Source organism: Melospiza georgiana, chromosome 29 (genome assembly GCF_028018845.1).
Source record: "Melospiza georgiana isolate bMelGeo1 chromosome 29, bMelGeo1.pri, whole genome shotgun sequence".
NCBI lineage: Eukaryota > Metazoa > Chordata > Aves > Passeriformes > Passerellidae > Melospiza > Melospiza georgiana.
The window spans coordinates 5,458,714-5,477,112 of record NC_080458.1 but is presented as its reverse complement, the minus strand read 5'-3'; the positions used below and the strand labels follow the sequence as shown (position 1 = coordinate 5,477,112).

Here is an 18,399-nt window from a genome sequence, read left to right as displayed (position 1 = left end):
TATTTTGGGGTCCCCCATTGAGACCCCATAATTGGGGTACACCTTGTTTTGGGGTCCCTCATTGAGACCCATCATTGGGGCACATCTGTTTTTGGGGGTACCCCATTGAGACCCCAGCACTGCAGCCCCCTATTCTAGGGTACACCTTTTTTTGGGGGTCCCCTCCACCCCTGAGACCCCACAATTGGGGTACACCTGTTCTGGGGGTCCCCCATTGAGACCCATCATTGGGGTACATCTGTTTTTGGGGATCCTCCATTGAGACCTCATCACTGCAGCCCCCTGTTCTGGGGTACACCTTTTTTTTGGGGGGTCCCTTCCACCCCTGAGACCCCATAATTGGGGTACACCTTGTTTTGGGGTCCCCCATTGAAACCCCATAATTGGGGTACACCTTGTTTAGGGGTCCCCCATTGAGACCCATCATTGGGGTACATCTGTTTTTGGGGATCCTCCATTGAGACCCATCACTGCAGCCCCCCATTCTGGGGTACACCTTGTTTTGGGGGTCCCCTCCACCTCTGAGACCCCATCATTGGGGTACACCTGCTCTGAGGGTCCCCATTGAGCCCCCATCCCTGGGGTACACCTTTTTTGGGGGGTCCCCTCCACCCATGAGACCCCATAATTGGGGTACACCTTGTTTTGGGGTCCCTCATTGAGACCCCATCCCTGGGGTACACCTTTTTTTGGGGGTCCCTTCCACCCCTGAGACCCCATCATTGGGGTACACCTTGTTTTGGGGTCCCCCATTGAGACCCATCATTGGGGTACATCTGTTTTTGGGGGGTCCCCTCCACCCCTGAGACCCCATAATTGGGGTACACCTTGTTTTGGGGTCCCCCATTGAGACCCATCACTGGGGTACATCTGTTTTTGGGGATCCTCCATTGAGACCCATCACTGCAGCCCCCTGTTCTGGGGTACACCTTGTTTTGGGGGTCTCTTCCACCACCCCAGAGACCCCATAATTGGGGTACACACTTTTTTGGGGTCCCTCATTGAGACCGCATAATTGGGGTACACATTTTTTTGGGGTCCCCCATTGAGACCCCATCATTGGGGTACATCTGTTTTTGGGGATCCTCCATTGAGACCTCATCACTGCAGCCCCCCATTCTGGGGTACACCTTGTTTTGGGGGTCTCTTCCACCCCAGAGACCCCATAATTGGGGTATACATTTTTTTGGGGTCCCCCATTGAAACCCCATAATTGGGGTACACCTTGTTTTGGGGTCCCCCATTGAGACCCCATCATTGGGGTACATCTGTTTTTGGGGATCCTCCATTGAGACCTCATCACTGCAGCCCCCCATTCTGGGGTACACCTTGTTTTGGGGGTCTCTTCCACCACCCCAGAGACCCCATAATTGGGGTACACATTTTTTTGGGGTCCCCCACTGAGACCCATCACTGGGGTACATCCGTTTTTGGGGGGTCCCTTCCACTCCTGAGACCCCATCATTGGGGTACACCTGTTCTGGGGGTCCCCATCATTGGGGTACATCTGTTTTTGGGGATCCTCCATTGAGACCCATCACTGCAGCCCCCTGTTCTGTGGTACACCTTTTTTTGGGGGTCCCCTCCACCTCTGAGACCCCATAATTGGGGTACACACTTTTTTGGGGTCCCTCATTGAGACCCCATCATTGGGGTACACATTTTTTTGGGGTCCCCCATTGAGACCCATCACTGCAGCCCCCTGTTCTGGGGTACACCTTTTTTTGGGGGTCTCTTCCACCACCCCAGAGACCCCATAATTGGGGTACACATTTTTTTGGGGTCCCCCATTGAGACCCCATCATTGGGGTACACATTTTTTTGGGGTCCCCCATTGAGACCCCATCATTGGGGTACACCTTTTCTGGGGGGTGGTCCCAGCCCCTTCCCCCACCGACACCCCATCACTGCAACACTGGGAATCCCGGACCCCCAAAAACCCCTTGAGACCCCCCAAAAACCCCTTGAGACCCCCCAAAAAACCCCTTGAGACCCCCCCCAAAAACCCCTTGAGACCCCTCCCCACCCCCCAAAACTCCACTCCTGCCCCCCCCTCATTGGGTACAACTGGTGCTGGGGGTCCCGACCCCCCCCCCCCCAAACCACTGAGACCCCTCCCCACCCATCGAGGTCACCCCAAATGCAGCTTCGGGGAACCCCCCCATGCTTGGGGGGCACTGGGGGGGCGATGCCACCTTTAGGGGGGCACAGGGGGGGCACATGTGGGTGTTTTTTGGGGGGGGTCTCAGTCCTTGTGCCCCCTCCTCTCGGGGGCTTCTTCTGCATCTTTTTGGGGTTTTTGGGGTTGTTTTTTTTTTTTGTACAGAAAATGAAAATGGAAAAAAAGCGGAAAAATAAAGAAAAAAAAAAAAAGCTGGGAAATGAAAAGGGAGTTTGTTGGTCCTGCCATGAATGGGGGGGACCTCAAAATTCGGGGTGGGGGACCCTAAAATTAAGGATGTGGAGCGCAAGAATGGGGGACTCCAAAATTAGGGATGGAGGCGAAAGGACCCCAAAACTCGGGATGGGGACCCCAAAATTGGGGAAGGGGGGTGCAAGGATGGGGACGCTAAAATTGGGGATGGGGGGTACAAGGACCCCAAAATTAAGGATGGGGGGCGCAAAATCCCAAAATTAGGAATGGAGGTGCAAGGATGGGGGGACCCCAAAATTAGGGATATGGGGGTGGAATGTTGAGGGATCCCAAAATTAGGGATGGGGGGTGGAAAGAAGGGGGACCCCAGAATTAGGGATGGGGGGGTGCAAAGATGGGGGACCCTAAAATTCGAGATGGGAGTGCAGGGATCGGGGACAAAATTCGGGATGGGGGACCCCAAAGTTAGGGATAGGGAAGGTGGAAGGACAGGGGACCCCAAAATTAGGGATAGGGATGCAGAGATAGAGGATCAAAATTAAGAATGGGGGACCCCAATATTAGGGGTGGAGAACCCCAAAATTAAGGATGGGGGGGGTGCAAGGATGGGGGGGTGCAAGGACGGGGGACCCCAAAATTGGGGATGGAGGACCCCAAAATTCGGGATGGGGGGTGCAAGGACCAGAAAATTCGGGATGGGGAGTGCAGGGATCGGGGCGCAAAATTCGGGATGGGGACCCCAAAATTGGGGATGGGGGTGCAGGGACCCCAAAATTGGGGATAGGGACCCCAAAATTTGGGATAGGGACCCCAAAATTTGGGATGGGGGAGCAGGGACCCCAAAATTGGGGATGGGGGGGTGCAAAGATGGGGGACCCCAAAATTCGGGGGTGGGGGTGCAGGGACCGGGCTGACCCCGGGTTTGGTGGGGGGGTGGGGGAGGTCTCGCCCCTCCCCTTTCCCGTCGGCCCCCGCGGCCCCGGTGGCTCCGCCCTCCCGGCAGCGCGCGCCTGGGGGCGGGGCCAGGCGGGGGCCGGGACCGGCACCGGCACCGGGAACCGGGACCCGGCCGGACCCACGTGCGGCGCTGGGCGAGATGTGGCCGCTCCGGCTGGGCACGGTGAGAACGGGAACGGGAACCGGGCCGGGGTGAGGGGGGGGGGCCCGGTTACCGGGATGGATCCCGGTAATGACCCCCGGTAAGGATCCCTGGTCCCCGGTAAGGGTTCCCGGTAAAGATCCCCGGTAAGAGTTCACGGTAATGATCCCCGGTAACGATCCCCAGTTCCCGGTAAGGATCCTGGTAAGGAATCCCCAGTTCCCGGTAAGGATCCCCGGTTCCCGGTAGGGATCATGGTAATAATCCCCGGTAAAGATCCCCGGTTCCCGGTAAGGGGTCCCGGTAATGATCCCCGGTTCCCGGTAAGGATCCCCGGTAATGAACCCCGGCTCGGATCCCGGTTCCCAGTGAAGATCTCCGGTTCCCGCATCCCCCGGTGGCTCCCGCTGCACAGAAAGTCCCGGTTACCGGAGGGAGAGTCCCGGACCCCAAACGGGTCCTGGGTCCCGTTCCCGGTGGCTCTCGGTGCTCACAGTGGTCCCGGTACACGGCGGGACGGTCCCGGTATCCGGTACACAGTTGGGGGACACGCACCGGGGTCCCCCGGTGCACCGGCAGCCCAAACCCCAAACCGGTCCCGGTCCCCGGTGTGGGGGGGGTCCCGCTCCCCGTTACCGGCGGGGGTTGTCCCGGTACCCCCCGTTCCCCCTCAGTGTCCCCCTTCGTTCCGGGAGGGTCTCAATTCCATCCCGCTCCTCTTCCTCCCCTCTGAGCACCGGGACCCCCATCCCGGTACCGTGTGCCCCCCCCCACCCCGGCCCGGTTCCCCCCCCCCTCCCTCACGGACTTTGTGTCGGTCCCAAAGTCCCCGGGGCCGGTCCCGGCCCCGCCACCCCCGGCCTTGGCCCCTGCCCGGTGCCCGCGGGTGATGCAATGGGGCGGCCGCGGTTACATCACCCGCGAACCGAACCGGGGGCACCGCCGGTGGGCACGGGGGCATCCACAACAACGGGGGGGTCCCGAGCACCGGGGGGCACCGGGGGTTACCGGGATGGGTATGGCGGGGGTTCCCCATGTGCCCCATGTCCCCCCTCCCCATTTCGTGCAGACCCTGCAGCGCTGGGGGTCTCACACCTTGTCCCCCTCCCCATTTCCATCCTGAGGGTCCCAGGGGGGGTCTCACACCGTGTCCCCCCTCCCCATTTCCATCCTGAGGGAGAGGGTCTCACACCGTGTCCCCGTCCCCATTTCCATCCTGAGGGTCCCAGGGGGGTCTCACACCGTGTCCCCCCTCCCCATTTCCATCCTGAGGGTCCCAGGGGGTCTCACACTGTGTCCCCCTCCCCATTTCCATCCTGAGGGTCCCAGGGGGTCTCACACCGTGTCCCCCTCCACATTTGGTGCAGACCCTGCAGCGCTGGGGGTCCCGGCTGGGCACGGGCACCCTGCGGGCACAGCACGGAGCCGCCGCCGCCGCTGCCCCCGGGCACTGCCCGGGCTGGACGGGCCAGGAGAGCCTGGCCCAGAGCGACCCCGAGCTCTGGAGCCTCCTGCAGAAGGAGAAGGATCGGCAGTGCCGGGGGCTGGAGCTCATCGCGTCCGAGGTGGGGCTGGGGGGCGTGGGGAGGGGTGGGGGGTCGGGTTTGGGGGGCTTGGGAAGGGGTGGGGTCAGGCCCGGAGGGGTTGGGAAGGGGTTGGGTTGGGTTTGGTTTGGTTTGGGAGGTTTGGGAGGGGGTGAAGGTGGGACTTGGGGGGCTTGGGAAGGGGTGGGGTCAGGCCCGGAGGGGTTGGGAAGGGTTTGGGTTGGGTTGGGTTGGGTTTGGTTTGGGAGGCTTGGGAGGGGGTGAAGGTGGGACTTGGGGGGCTTGGGAAGGGGTGGGGTTGTGCCTGGAGGAGTTGGGAAAGAGGTTGGGCAGGGGTTTGGGGGCGTGGGGGGATTAGAAAGGGGTGAGGGTGGGCTCGGGGGGCTTGGGAAGGGGTGGGTAGGGTTGGGATGGTGTGAAAGGGTTGGGGTTGTGCTTGGGGTACCCCCTGTTTAGGGGGGTTTGGCTGCTCCGATTCCCATCCCTGTCCCAGTCCCCAGTTGGGGGGATCCTGGTGGCCCTGTTCTGCCCCTGTGTGCCCCTTCCCCAACCTCCATCATCCCTGGGGGGTCTCAGTTCCACCCCATCCTCCTCCTCACCCCTGGCTGATCACCAGGACCCCCATCCTGGTGTTGTGTGTCCCCCCCGACCCCCCTGTCCATCCCAAAGTCCCCAGGGCTGTGACAGCCACCACCAGCAGCCTTGGTCCCTCCACAGGGTGGGCTCAGGCTTGGGGTACCCCCCTGTTTTTGGGGTTTGGCTGCTCTGATTCCCATCCCTGTCCCCACTGGGAGGGTCCCAGTGCCCCCTGTGTGCCCCTTCCTCCACCCTCCATCATCCCTGCGGGTCTCAATTCCATCCCATCCTCCTCCTCACCCCCATCCTGGTGTTGTGTGTCCCCCCTGTCCATCCCAAAGTCCCCAGCCTTGGTTCCCTGCCCATAGGGTGGGCTCATACTTGGGGTGCCCCCTGTTTTTGGGGGTTTGCCTGCTCTGATTCCCATCCATTTTTCCCCCCTCCAGAATTTCTGCAGCCGGGCAGCTCTGGAGGCCCTGGGCTCCTGCCTGAACAACAAATACTCAGAGGGCTATCCTGGGAAGAGGTGAAGTGGGGAGTGGGTTGGGGTTCAGGGACGGGCTGGGGGCTCCCCAGGGGTGATGCCCTGTGAGGGCTGACCTGGAACAGAGCTAAGGAATAAATGGGGATTTATTAAGAGGCCTCAACAGATCCACCTTGGGCAAAGAGGAGTTGTCAGAACATATCACAGTGATACCCTGGTGTCCCCAGGAACTATGGGGGTGCCAAGGTGGTGGATCAGATCACTCCTATGGGGTCAGGCTGGCAGTGGGTATTGGAATATTACCAATGTTGCTGGACAGGACGTGCCTGAGCTTGTCTGGCCCTTGGTGCTGAACCAAAAGGCAGCAACTGGTGGTGATTTCACCCCAAAAACACTTTTGGCTGGCTGGATGCTGCAGCTGAGCCCTTGGAGACGAGTCCAGGCGTGCAGGAGCTCAGGTTTTTCTCTACTGGAGGAGCTTTAAGGCGATGGTGAAGGAAAGGAGTTGAGTTCTGCTGGAGGGTTTGGATCCAGAGCTTTGTTGTGGCCCACTCTGAATGCAGCACCAGCTCCAACAGAACTCCCTGACCCTGTGGTTGTTGTTCCTTTAACCCCAGGGAGAGGGGGAGGGAAGGGGTAGGGAGCCACCAACCAGGTACAGGAGGGGAGGGACAAAGGACACCTGGATGGCCCAATGTCCTCCAGGGGTAGAGGGCATCCTTTGGATCTGCCAATTCTGGAATGCCAGGACTGACAGACAGTGCTGGGAGGGGAAAGGAGAGGTGACTGACACACCTGGCAGGGAATGATCAGGGGAGGGACCCGAGGTTCTGAGGTAAACCCTGAAATCACAACGCAACAAGTGGGGACCCCCTGGTGACCCCCTGGTGTCCCCATGTACCATGGGGGTGCTGAGGTGGTGGATCAGGTCACTCCCATGGGGTCAGGGTGGCAATGGTGACCCTGTGCTGTCCCCAGGTACTGTGAGGGTGCCGAGGTGGTGGATCAGATCACTCCCATGGGGTCAGGGTGATCCTGTGCTGTCCCCAGGCACTGTGGTGGTGCCAAGGTGGTCCCATGGATCAGATCACTCCCGTGGGGTCAGGGTGGCAATGGTGACCCTGTGCTGTCCCCAGGTACTACGGGGGTGCCGAGGTGGTGGACCAGATCGAGCTGCTGTGCGAGCAGAGGGCTCTGGAGGCGTTTGACCTGGACCCTGCACGCTGGGGTGTCAATGTCCAGCCCTACTCGGGCTCCCCGGCCAACCTGGCGGCCTACACGGCCCTGCTGCAGCCCCACGAGCGCCTGATGGGGCTGGACCTGCCCGACGGGGGACAGTAAGGGGGAATTTGGGGCTGGAGATTTGGGGATTTAGGATATAGGACCAGTACATGGGGATTTGGGGATTGGGGTTTGGGATTTGGGGGTTGGGAATTGGACCTGCCCAACCTGGCGGCCTACACGGCCCCGCTGCAGCCCCACGAGCACCTGATGGGGCTGGACCTGCCCGACGGGGAACAGTAAGGGGGGATTTGGGGCTGGAGATTTGGGGGTTTGGGATATAGGACCAGTACATGGGGATTTGGGGATTGGGGTTTGGGATTTGGGGGTTGGGAATTGGGGAATTGGACCTGCCCAACCTGGCGGCCTACACGGCCCTGCTGCAGCCCCACGAGCGCCTGATGGGGCTGGACCTGCCCGACGGGGGACAGTAAGGGGGGATTTGGGGCTGGAGATTTGGGGATTTGGGATATAGGACCAGTACATGGGGATTTGGGGATTTGGGGTTTGGGATCTGGGGGTTGGGAACTGGGGAATTGGACCTGCCCAACCTGGCGGCCTACACGGCCCTGCTGCAGCCCCATGAGCGCCTGATGGGGCTGGACCTGCCTGACGGGGGACAGTAAGGGGGGATTTGGGGCTGGAGATTTGGGGGTTTGGGATATAGGACCAGTACATGGGGATTTGGGGATTGGGGTTTGGGATTTGGGGGTTGAGAATTGGGGAATTGGATCTGCCCAACCTGGCGGCCTACACGGCCCTGCTGCAGCCCCATGAGCGCCTGATGGGGCTGGACCTGCCCAACGGGGGACAGTAAGGGGGGATTTGGGGCTGGAGATTTGGGGGTTTGGGATATAGGACCAGTACATGGGGATTTGGGGATTGGGGTTTGGGATTTGGGGATTGGGAATTGGACCTGCCCAACCTGGCGGCCTACACGGCCCTGCTGCAGCCCCACGAGCGCCTGATGGGGCTGGACCTGCCTGATGGGGGACAGTAAGGGGGGATTTGGGGGGTTTTGGGGTTGGGGATTGGGGGGGATTGGGAGTTTGGGATGTAGGGCCAGTACGTGAGGATTTGGGGATTGGGGAGTTTGGGATTGGGGAATTGCGATGTAGGGCCAGTTCATGGGGATTGGGGGGGGATTGGGAGTTGAGGGATTGGGAATTGAGGGATTGGGAATTGGGACGTTGGGGATTGGGACGTTGGGATTTGGGGATTGGGAATTGGGACGTTGGGAAATTGGGAATTGGGAACTGGGGAAATGGGATGTAGGGACAGTACATGGGGACTGGGGGGGATTGGGAGTTGGGGAATGGGGGATTGGGAATTGAGGGATTGGGAATTGGGGAATTTGGGATTGGGAATTGGGATGTTGGGACTTGGGGATTGGGAATTGAGGAACTGGGAAATTGGGAATTGGGAACTGGGGAAATGGGATGTAGGGACAGTACATGGGGAATTGGGGGATTGGGAATTGGGGGATTGGGAATTGGGGGATTAAGGATTGAGGATTGGAGATTGGGGATTGGGAGTTGGGAGAATGGGGATTGGGGGAATTGGGGATTGAGGATTGGGAATTGGAGAATTGGGAAATTGGACCTGCCCGATGGGGCTCAGTGCGTGGGCACTGGGGGGATTGGGGATTGGGAGTTGGGAATTGGGGGAATGGGGGATTGGGGAATTGAGGATTGGGGGTTTGGGGATTGGGGAATTAGAAATTGGGGGAATTGGGATGTACATGGGGAACGGGGAGTTGGGAATTGAGGGAACATCTTCCCAGGGCCTACCCTAATATTTTTCCAGGCCCAGCCTTTCTTTCCAACTGCCCTGAATATCCCATTGTTTTCCCCCCACTTCCCCCCATTTTTCTGCATTTTCCCCCCATTTTCCCCCCATATTATCCCCATTTCTCCCCGTGTTATCCTCATTTTATCCCATGATTTTATTCCCAGTTTTATCCCCATTTTTCCCCTATTTATTTTATCCCCGTTCCCTTCCCAGCCTCACCCACGGTTACATGACGGACACCAAGCGGATCTCGGCCACCTCCATCTTCTTCGAGTCCATGCCCTACAAGCTGGATGTGAGCTGGGGACAACGTGGGGCTCTGGGGGGAGCCCGGGGTGTCACCAGGGTGACCTGTCTGTCAGTCTGTCTGTCCCTGGGCTGACTGACCTGTCTGTATGTCTGTCCATCCCCGGAGTGACTAACCTGTCTGTCTCTCCCTGGGCTGACTGACCTGTCTGTCTGTCCTTGGGCTGACTGATCTGTCTGTCTGTCTGTCTGTCCATGGACTGACTGACCTCTCTGTCTGTCCTTGGACTGACCAATCTGTCTGTCTGTCCATCCCTTCACTGACTGACCTGTTTGCCTGTTCCTTGACTGACCAATGTGTGTGTCTGTCTGTCGCTGGACCGACTAACCTGTCTGTCTGTCCCTGGGCTGACTGACCTGTCTGTCTGTCTATCTGTGTATCCCAGAACTGACTGACCAATGTGTCTGTCTGTCCTTGGGCTCTGTCTGACCTGTCTGTCCATCCCTGGGCTGACTGACCTGTCTGTCTGACCTGTCTATCTGTCCTTGGACTGACTGACCTGTCCATCCGTGGTCTCTCTGACCCATCTGTCCCTCCCTCGTCTGTCTGACCTCTCTGTCCGTCCATCTGTCCGTCCCAGCCCGCCACAGGCCTCATTGACTACGCCCAGCTGGAGGCGACCGCACAGCTATCCCTGCACTGACCCATCTGCCTATCTGTCCCTGGGCTCACTGACCACTCAGTCTGTCTGTCTGTCCCTCCCTGGACTGTCTGACCTGTCCGTCTGTCCGTCCCAGCCCGCCACAGGCCTCATTGACTACGCCCAGCTGGAGGTGACGGCGCGTCTGTTCCGTCCCCGCCTGATCATCGCGGGCACCAGCGCCTACGCCCGCCTCATCGACTACGCCCGCATCAGGAGGGTGAGGAGGGGTCCTGGGGGGCTCAGGGGGGCTTTGGGGACAGCAGGTGACCCAGGTGGGTGTCAGGTGGGTGATCCCAGGTGGGTGTCCCCAATGGGTGTCCCTGGTGGGTGTCTCCTGCCTCATTGACTGCACCCACGTCAGGAGGGTGAGGAGGGGTCCTGGGGGCTCTGGGGGGCTCAGGAGGGTCCTGGGGGGCTCAGGGGGGCTTTGGGGACAGCAGGTGACCCTGGTGGGTGTCCCCAGGTGGGTGTCCCCAATGGGTGTCCCTGGTGGGTGTCTCCTGCCTCATTGACTGCACCCACGTCAGGAGGGTGAGGAGGGGTCCTGGGAGCTCTGGGGGACTCAGGAGGGTCCTGGGGGTCTCAGGGTGGCTTTGGGGACAGCAGGTGACCGTGGTGGGTGACCCCAGGTGGGTGTCAGGTGGGTGATCCCAGGTGAGTGTCCCCAATGGGTGTCCCTGGTGGGTGTCCCCCACCTCATCGACTACGCCCGCATCAGGAGGGTGAGGAGGGGTCGTGGGGGGCTCAGGGGGTCGTGGGGGCCTCTGGGGGGCTCAGGGGGGCTTTGGGAGGTTCTGGGGACAGCAGGTGACCCCCGTGGGTGTCCCCCCCCAGGTGTGTGACGAGGTCAAGGCCTACCTGCTGGCAGACATGGCCCACATCAGCGGGCTGGTGGCCGCCAAGGTGATCCCGTCCCCCTTCGAGCACGCGGACGTCGTCACCAGCACCACGCACAAGACACTGAGGGGGGCCAGGTGGGACCCCCATGGCAGGGGGTGGGACCCTGAGAGCCCCTCGGGGGGCTGGGAATGAGGGACCCCCTTGGGGAGTGGGGAATGAGGGAGCCCTTTGGGGGTTGAGACTCTGGGAGCTTCTTGTGGGGCTGGGACTGAAGGGCCTTCTTGGGGGGCTGGGACTCTGGGAGCTTTTGGGGGGTCTGGGAGCCTGTGAGCCCCTTGAAGGGCTGGGACCCCAGGAGCTTCTTGAGGGGTTGGGACTGAGGGAGCCCCTTGGGGATCTGGGACCCCAGGGAGCCCCAGGTGCACCCCAAGGGGACCCCAAAGTGCCCCAGGCTGGGACCCTGTGAGCTCCTTGTGGGGCTGGGAATGAGGGACCCCCTTGTGGGGCTGGGAATGAGGGACCTTCTTGGGGGGCTGGGACCCCAAAGAGCCCCAGGTGCACCCCAAGGGGACCCCAAAGTGCCCCAGGCTGGGACCCTGTGAGCCTCTTGTGGGGCTGGGAATGAGGGACCCCCTTTGGGGAGTGGGGAATGAGGGACCTTCTTGGGGGACTGGGACCCCAAAGAGCCCCAGGGAGCCTCAGGTGCACCCCAAGGGGACCCCAAAGTGCCCCAGGCTGGGATCCTGTGAGCCCTTTTGGGGGTGGAGAATGAGGGGTCCCCTTGGGGGGGCTGGGATTCAGGGACCACCATGGAGGTCTGGGGCTCAGGGAGCCCTTTGTGGGGCTGGGAGCCCATGAGCTCCTTGTGGGGCTGAGACTGAAGGAACCCCTTTGGGGGGCTGGGAATGTGGGATCCCCCTTTGGGGGGCTGGGAATGTGGGGTCCCCCTTGGGGGGCTGGGAATGTGGGGTCCCCCTTGGGGGTGGGGAATGAAGGAGCTTCTTGGGGGGCTGGGAGCCTTTGAGCCCTTTAGGGTCTGGGAATGAGGGACCCCCTTATGGGGCTGGCACTGAAGGAGCCCCTTGGGGGGCTGGAATGAGGGAGCCTTTTGGGGGGCTGGGACCCAGGGACCCCCTTGTGGGGCTGAGACCCTGTGAGCTCTTTGGGGGGCTGGGAATGAAGGAACCCCTTTGGGGGGCTGGGATTGAGGGACCCCCTTATGGGGCTGGGAATGAAGGAACCCCTTTGGGGGGCTGGGAATGAAGGAACCCCTTTGGGGGGCTGGGGCTCAGGGAGTCCCTTGGGGGGCTGGGACCCAGGGACCCCCTTGGGGGTGGGGAATGAAGGAGCTTCTTGGGGGGCTGGGACCCTGTGAGCTCTTTAGGGTCTGGGAATGAGGGACCCCCTTATGGGGCTGGCACTGAAGGAGCCCCTTGGGGGGCTGGAATGAGGGAGCCTTTTGGGGGGCTGGGACCCAGGGACCCCCTTTGGGGGGCTGGGACTGAGGGACCCCCATGGGGGTTTGGGATGCTGCGAGCCCCTTGGTGGTCTGGGAATGAAGGAGCCCCTTGAAGGTCCCCCCGGGCAGCAGAGGTGACAGTGTCCCCTTGCCACCCTTGCCACCAGGTCGGGGCTGATCTTCTACCGCAAGGGCGTGCGCTCTGTGGATAAGAAGACGGGCAAGGAGACGCTCTACGACCTGGAGGACAGGATCAACTTCTCCGTGTTCCCCTCGCTGCAGGGGGGACCCCACAACCACGCCATCGCTGCCGTGGCCGTGGCCCTCAAACAGGTCTGGGCTGGGGACGGGGTGTCCTGTGTGCCCCCCTGTGTTTGGGGTGGGCTGTTGGGGTGTCCCCCCTCGGCTGTAGGCTGTCCTGTGCGCCCCCTGTCCTGTTGGGGTGTCCCCTGTGCTGTGGGGTGTCCCCTGTACTTATGGGGTGTCCCCCCTGCCCTGTTGGGGTGTCCCCTGCCCTGTTGGGGTGTCCCCTGTACTTATGGGGTGTCCCCCCTGTGCTATGGGGTGTCCCCTGCCCTGTTGGGGTGTCCCCAGGCTGATGGGGTGTCCCCCCACGATGGAGTGTTGGGGTGTCCCCCTGTCCTGATGGGGTGTCCCCCCATGATGGAGTATTGGGGTGTCCCCCTTGTGCTATGGGGTGTCCTGTGTCCCCCCGTGCTGTGGGGTGTCCCCTATGTCCCCCTTGTGCTATGGGGTGTCCCCCCTGGGGTGTTGGGGTGTCACCTGTGCTGTGGGGTGGTCCCGCATGTGCTGTGGGGAGTTGGGGTGTCCCCCCCCCTGTACTTATGGGGTGTTGGGGTGTCTGTGGGGTGTCCCCCTGTGCTATGGGGTGTGCCCCCTGTGTCCCCCTGTGCTATTGGGTGTCCCCATGCTGATGGGGTGTCTCCTGTCCTATGGGGTGTTGGGGTGTCCCCCCTATCCTGTAGGGGTGTCCCCCCGTCCTATTGGGGTGTCCCCATGCCAATGGTGTCCCCTGTTCTGTTGGGGTTTTGAGGTCCCCCCATGGTGACAGTGTCCCTGTCCCCCTGTGCTGTGGGGTGTCCCCATGCTGATGGGGTGTTGGGGTGTCTGTGGGGTGTCCCCGTGGTGACAGTGTCCCTGTCCCCATGCTGTGGGGTGTTGGGGTGTCTGTGGGGTGTCCCCATGGTGACGGTGTCCCTGTCCCCCTGTGCTATGGGGTGTCCCCATGCTGATGGGGTGTTGGGGTGTCTGTGGGGTGTCCCCAGTGCTATGGGGTGTCCCCCTGTGCTGTGGGGTGTTGGGGTGTCTGTGGGGTGTCCCCATGGTGACGGTGTCCCTGTCCCCAGGCCAGCTCCCCGGCCTTCAGGCAGTACTGCCAGCAGGTGCTGAGGAACGCCAAGGCCATGGCACAGGCACTGCTGCAGAGGGGCTACACCCTGGTGTCAGGTGAGTCTGTCTGTCTGTCTGTCTGTCTGTCTGTCTGTCTGTCTGTCCCAGGTACACCCTGGTGTCAGGTGAGTCTGTCTGTCTGTCTGTCCCAGGTACACCCTGGTGTCAGGTAAATCTGTCTGTCTGTCTGTCTGTCTGTGTGTCCTGCTGGTACACCCAGGTGTCAGGTGATGCTCTCACCCCGCAGTTTTGGGGACAGGGTACACCTTGGTGTCAGTTTTGGGGACAAGGTGCTCCAGTCCTGCTGGTTTTGGGGACAAGTAGAGGTGAGCTGTGGTGGGGACAAGGGACACCCTGGTGTCAGTTTTGGGGTCAAGGTACACCCTGGTGTCAGGTGAGGCTCTGTCCTGCTGGTTTTGGGGACAAGGAGGGATGAGCCATGGTGGGGACAAGGTATACCCTGGTGTCAGGTAATGCTCTGACCCCACAGTTTTGGGGACAAGGGACACCCTGGTGCTCCAGTCCTGCTGTTTTTGGGGTCAGGGAGGGCTGAGCCATGGTTGGGGACAAGGCTGAGCCATGGTGGGGGACAAGACTGAGCCATGGTTGGGGACAGGGCTGAGCCATGGTTGGGGACAGGACTGAGCCATGGTTGGGGACAGGACTGAGCCATGGTGGGGGACAAGGCTGAGCCATGGTGGGGACAAGGCTGAGCCATGGTTGGGGACAAGAGTGACCCATGGTTGGGGACAAGAGTGAGCCATGGTTGGGGACAAGGCTGAGCCATGGTTGGGGACAAGGCTGAGCCATGGTTGGGGACAAGGCTGAGCCATGGTGGGGGACAAGGCTGAGCCATGGTGGGGGACAAGAGTGACCCATGGTGGGGGGCAAGGCTGACCCATGGTGGGGGACAGGGCTGAGCCATGGGTGGGGGACAAGGCTGAGCCATGGTTGGGGACAAGGCTGACCCATGGTTGGGGACAAGGCTGACCCATGGTTGGGGACAAGGCTGACCCATGGTGGGGGACAAGGCTGAGCCATGGTGGGGACAAGAGTGAGCCATGGTTGGGGACAAGGCTGACCCATGGTGGGGCCGAGTGGCTCTGCCCAATCTCAGCACAGCAGGAGGACTGGGGGGGCAGAGAGGTGAGGCTGAGCCAGAACCAGCAGCGCACACCAGGCCCTGCAGAGGGGTCTGGGGGCGCTCAGGGACCCCTCACCCCTCTCTTCCCTCCCCAGGGGGCACCGACAACCACCTGGTGCTGGTGGACCTGCGGCCCAAGGGCATGGACGGGGCGCGGGCAGAGCGGGTGCTGGAGCTCGTGTCCATCACGGCCAACAAGAACACGTGCCCAGGGGACAGGAGTGCCCTGACCCCCGGGGGGCTGCGCCTGGGTGAGGGGCACGGCCTGACCAGGGGCATGGGGGGCATCACCCCATAGCAGCCCTGCTGGTTCTGAGTGGGAATCTGGGGGTGGGTTTGGTGGAAAAGCGGGGCAGGGACTCAGGGGGAGAATTTGGGGACATCTTGGTCCCCAAATTTGGGGAGCCCCAGTGAAGGGGGTTTTGGGTCAGGGAGCTTCTTGGGGGGCTGGGAATGAGGGAGATTCTTGGGGGTCTGGGACTCTCTGAGCTTCTTGTGGGGCTTGGAATGAGGGAGATTCTTGGGGGTCTGGGATTCAGGGACCTCCATGAGGGATCTGGGACTGAGGGACCTCCATGGGGGTCTGGGACTGAGGGAGCCCCTTGTGGAGCTGGTGCCCCCACAGTGCTGCTGTCCCTGATGGGCTCTGTCCCTGCTGTCCCCGCTGTCCCCAGGTGCCCCTGCCCTGACCTCCCGCCAGTTCCGTGAGGAGGATTTCCAGAAGGTCGTGGAGTTCATTGATGAGGGCATCGCCCTGGCCTTGGACGTCAAGAGCAAAACCAGTGAGCCCTTTCCCCCCAGTTTCCCTCCATCTCCCCCATTCACCCAATTACCCCCCATTTCCCCTCAATTTTCCCCCAATTTCCCCCCCATTTTCCCCATTTATCCCCATTCCTTCCTATTCCTCCCCAATTTCCCCACATATATTTTCCCCCATTTATTTTCCCCCATTTATTTTCCCCTATTTCTTCCCCCACTTATTTCCCCCCATTTCCCCCATTTATTTCCTCCCATTTCCCCCAATTTTTCCCCATTTCCACCCCATTTCTCTCCATTTCCCCCCCATTTATTTCCCCCATTTATTTCCCCCATTTATTTCCCCCATTTATTTCCCCCATTTGTTTCCCCCATTTATTTCCCCATTTGTTTCCCCCATTCCCTTCTATTTTTCCCCCCATTTTTTGCCCCCATTTGTTTCCCCCCATTTACTTCTATTTCTTTCCCCCCATTTTTTGCCCCCATTTGTTTCCCCCATTCCCTTCTATTTTTCCCCCATTTTTTGCCCCCATTTGTTTCCCCCCAATTCCTTCTATTTCTTTCCCCCCATTTTTTGCCCCCATTTGTTTCCCCCCATTTCCAGCCAATTTTTCCTCATTTTTCCCCTATTTCCCCTCCATTTTCCCCCTATTCCTTTTCCCCCATTTATATCCCCCCATTTATATCCCCCCATTTCCTTCCATTTCTTCCCCCCCCCTTTCTTTCCCCCCATTTCCCCCATTTATTTCCTCCCATTTCCCCCAATTTTTCCCCATTTCCACCCCATTTCTCTCCATCTCCCCCCCATTTGTTTCCCCCATTTATTCCCCCATTTGTTTCCCCCATTCCCTTCTATTTTCCCCACATTTTTTGCCCCCATTTGTTTCCCCCCATTTACTTCTATTTCTTTCCCCCCATTTTTTGCCCCCATTTGTTTCCCCCATTCCCTTCTATTTTTCCCCCATTTTTTGCCCCCATTTGTTTCCCCCCAATTCCTTCTATTTCTTTCCCCCCATTTTTTGCCCCCATTTGTTTCCCCCCATTTCCTTCTATTTCTTTCCCATTTTTTGCCCCCATTTGTTCCCCCCCATTTCCTTCTATTTCTTTCCCCCCATTTTTTGCCCCCATTTGTTTCCCCCCATTTCCAGCCAATTTTTCCTCATTTTTCCCCTATTTCCCCTCCATTTTCCCCCTATTCCTTTCCCCCCATTCCTTTCCCCCCATTTATATCCCCCCATTTCCTTCCATTTCTTCCCCCCCCCTTTCTTTCCCCCCATTTCCCCCATTTATTTCCTCCCATTTCCCCCAATTTTTCCCCATTTCCACCCCATTTCTCTCCATCTCCCCCCCATTTGTTTCCCCCATTTGTTTCCCCCATTTATTCCCCCATTTGTTTCCCCCATTCCCTTCTATTTTTCCCCCCATTTTTTGCCCCCATTTGTTTCCCCCCATTCCCTTCTATTTTCCCCCCATTTTTTGCCCCCATTTGTTTCCCCCATTCCCTTCTATTTTCCCCCCATTTTTTGCCCCCATTTGTTTCCCCCCATTTACTTCTATTTCTTTCCCCCCATTTTTTGCCCCCATTTGTTTCCCCCCATTTCCAGCCAATTTTTCCTCATTTTTCCCCTATTTCCCCCCCATTTTCCCCCTATTCCTTTCCCCCCCATTTATATCCCCCCATTTCCTTCCATTTCTTCCCCCACCCCTTTCCCCCCATTTCTCCCCGCAATTTTCCCCATTTCTCCCATTTCCCCCCCCAACCCCTCACCCCACCCCAATGCCAGCCGTGCTGTGGGTACCCTTTGCATGTCTGGATCTGCCCTGGTGCTCACCTGTGCCCTCCCCACGCCAGGTAAGCTCCAGGATTTCAGGAATTTCCTGCTGCAGGACGCAGGGACGCAGCAGCGCCTGCAGGAGCTGCGCCAGCGCGTGGAGACCTTCGCCCGTGCCTTCCCCATGCCCGGCTTCAGCGACCACTGAGGGGGGCACGGCCCTGCTGCCAGCCTGGGGCCGCTGGGGAGGGGGCACCGAGACCCTCAGAGCCACCCCTGCCTGTCCTTTTCCTCCTCTCGTCACCCTTGGGTGCTGCGTCTTTGTGCGCGCGTCCCGCTCTCAGTATTGGGGTACAGAGACCCCCCTAGAACCTTCCTGGGCTTGCTGCAGCCTCACCTTGCACTTTTCTATGGGGAGGGGTCGCTAATAAAAGTGGGGGCAGAGATTTGGAGGTGTTTGGGCTGTGCTGGATGTTGGGGAGGGGTCCCTCAGGCTCTCGTGCCTCAGTTTCCCCATGCTGGTGCTGCCCCCGTGGGCTCTGAGGGCAGGGAGATGTTGGGGAGGGGTCCATAGAACCCCTCAGCGAGGCTCTGGTGCCTCAGTTTCCCCATCCTGAGGGCAGGGGGTGATGCTGAGCCCTGGGACATTTGGGGTGCAATGGGGGGACAGCCTGGGGACCCTGCCCCGCCTTTTCCTCGTGTCCAGCCGGGCTCTGTCCCCTGTCCCGGCTCTGTCTGGGCTCTGTCCCGGGCTCTGTCCCCTGTCCCTTGTCTGTCCCGTGTCTGTCTCATGACCCAGGCTTTGTCCCGGGCTCTATCCCGGCTCTGTCCTGGGCTCTGTCCCGTGTCCCGGGCTCTGTCCCGGTTCTGTCCTGTGTCAGGTCCCCCCGAGGGTCCCACCCGTCCCTCCCCGTGTCTG

At 60.2% G+C, this 18,399-nt stretch overlaps 1 protein-coding gene across 2 annotated transcripts; it reads left to right on the top strand.

Moving 5' to 3' along the window:
• The first annotated feature begins 3,395 nt into the window (after nucleotides 1-3,395).
• SHMT2 (serine hydroxymethyltransferase 2) lies at nucleotides 3,396-17,925 on the top strand. 2 transcript variants are annotated; one of them, XM_058042169.1, is made up of 12 exons: nucleotides 3,396-3,494; nucleotides 4,841-5,038; nucleotides 6,040-6,119; nucleotides 7,214-7,414; nucleotides 9,363-9,444; nucleotides 10,194-10,316; nucleotides 10,934-11,073; nucleotides 12,566-12,731; nucleotides 13,766-13,865; nucleotides 15,048-15,203; nucleotides 15,627-15,734; nucleotides 17,561-17,925. In XM_058042169.1, exons 1-12 carry the CDS (start codon nucleotides 3,471-3,473, stop codon nucleotides 17,686-17,688), a joined length of 1,506 nt encoding a protein of 501 aa, XP_057898152.1. In that variant the 5' UTR covers nucleotides 3,396-3,470; the 3' UTR covers nucleotides 17,689-17,925. The 2 variants fall into 2 exon arrangements, with proteins under 2 accessions (XP_057898152.1, XP_057898151.1); XM_058042168.1 differs by lacking the exons at nucleotides 3,396-3,494; nucleotides 4,841-5,038; nucleotides 6,040-6,119; nucleotides 7,214-7,414 and adding an exon at nucleotides 8,280-8,354.
• Nucleotides 17,926-18,399: the final 474 nt, after the last annotated feature.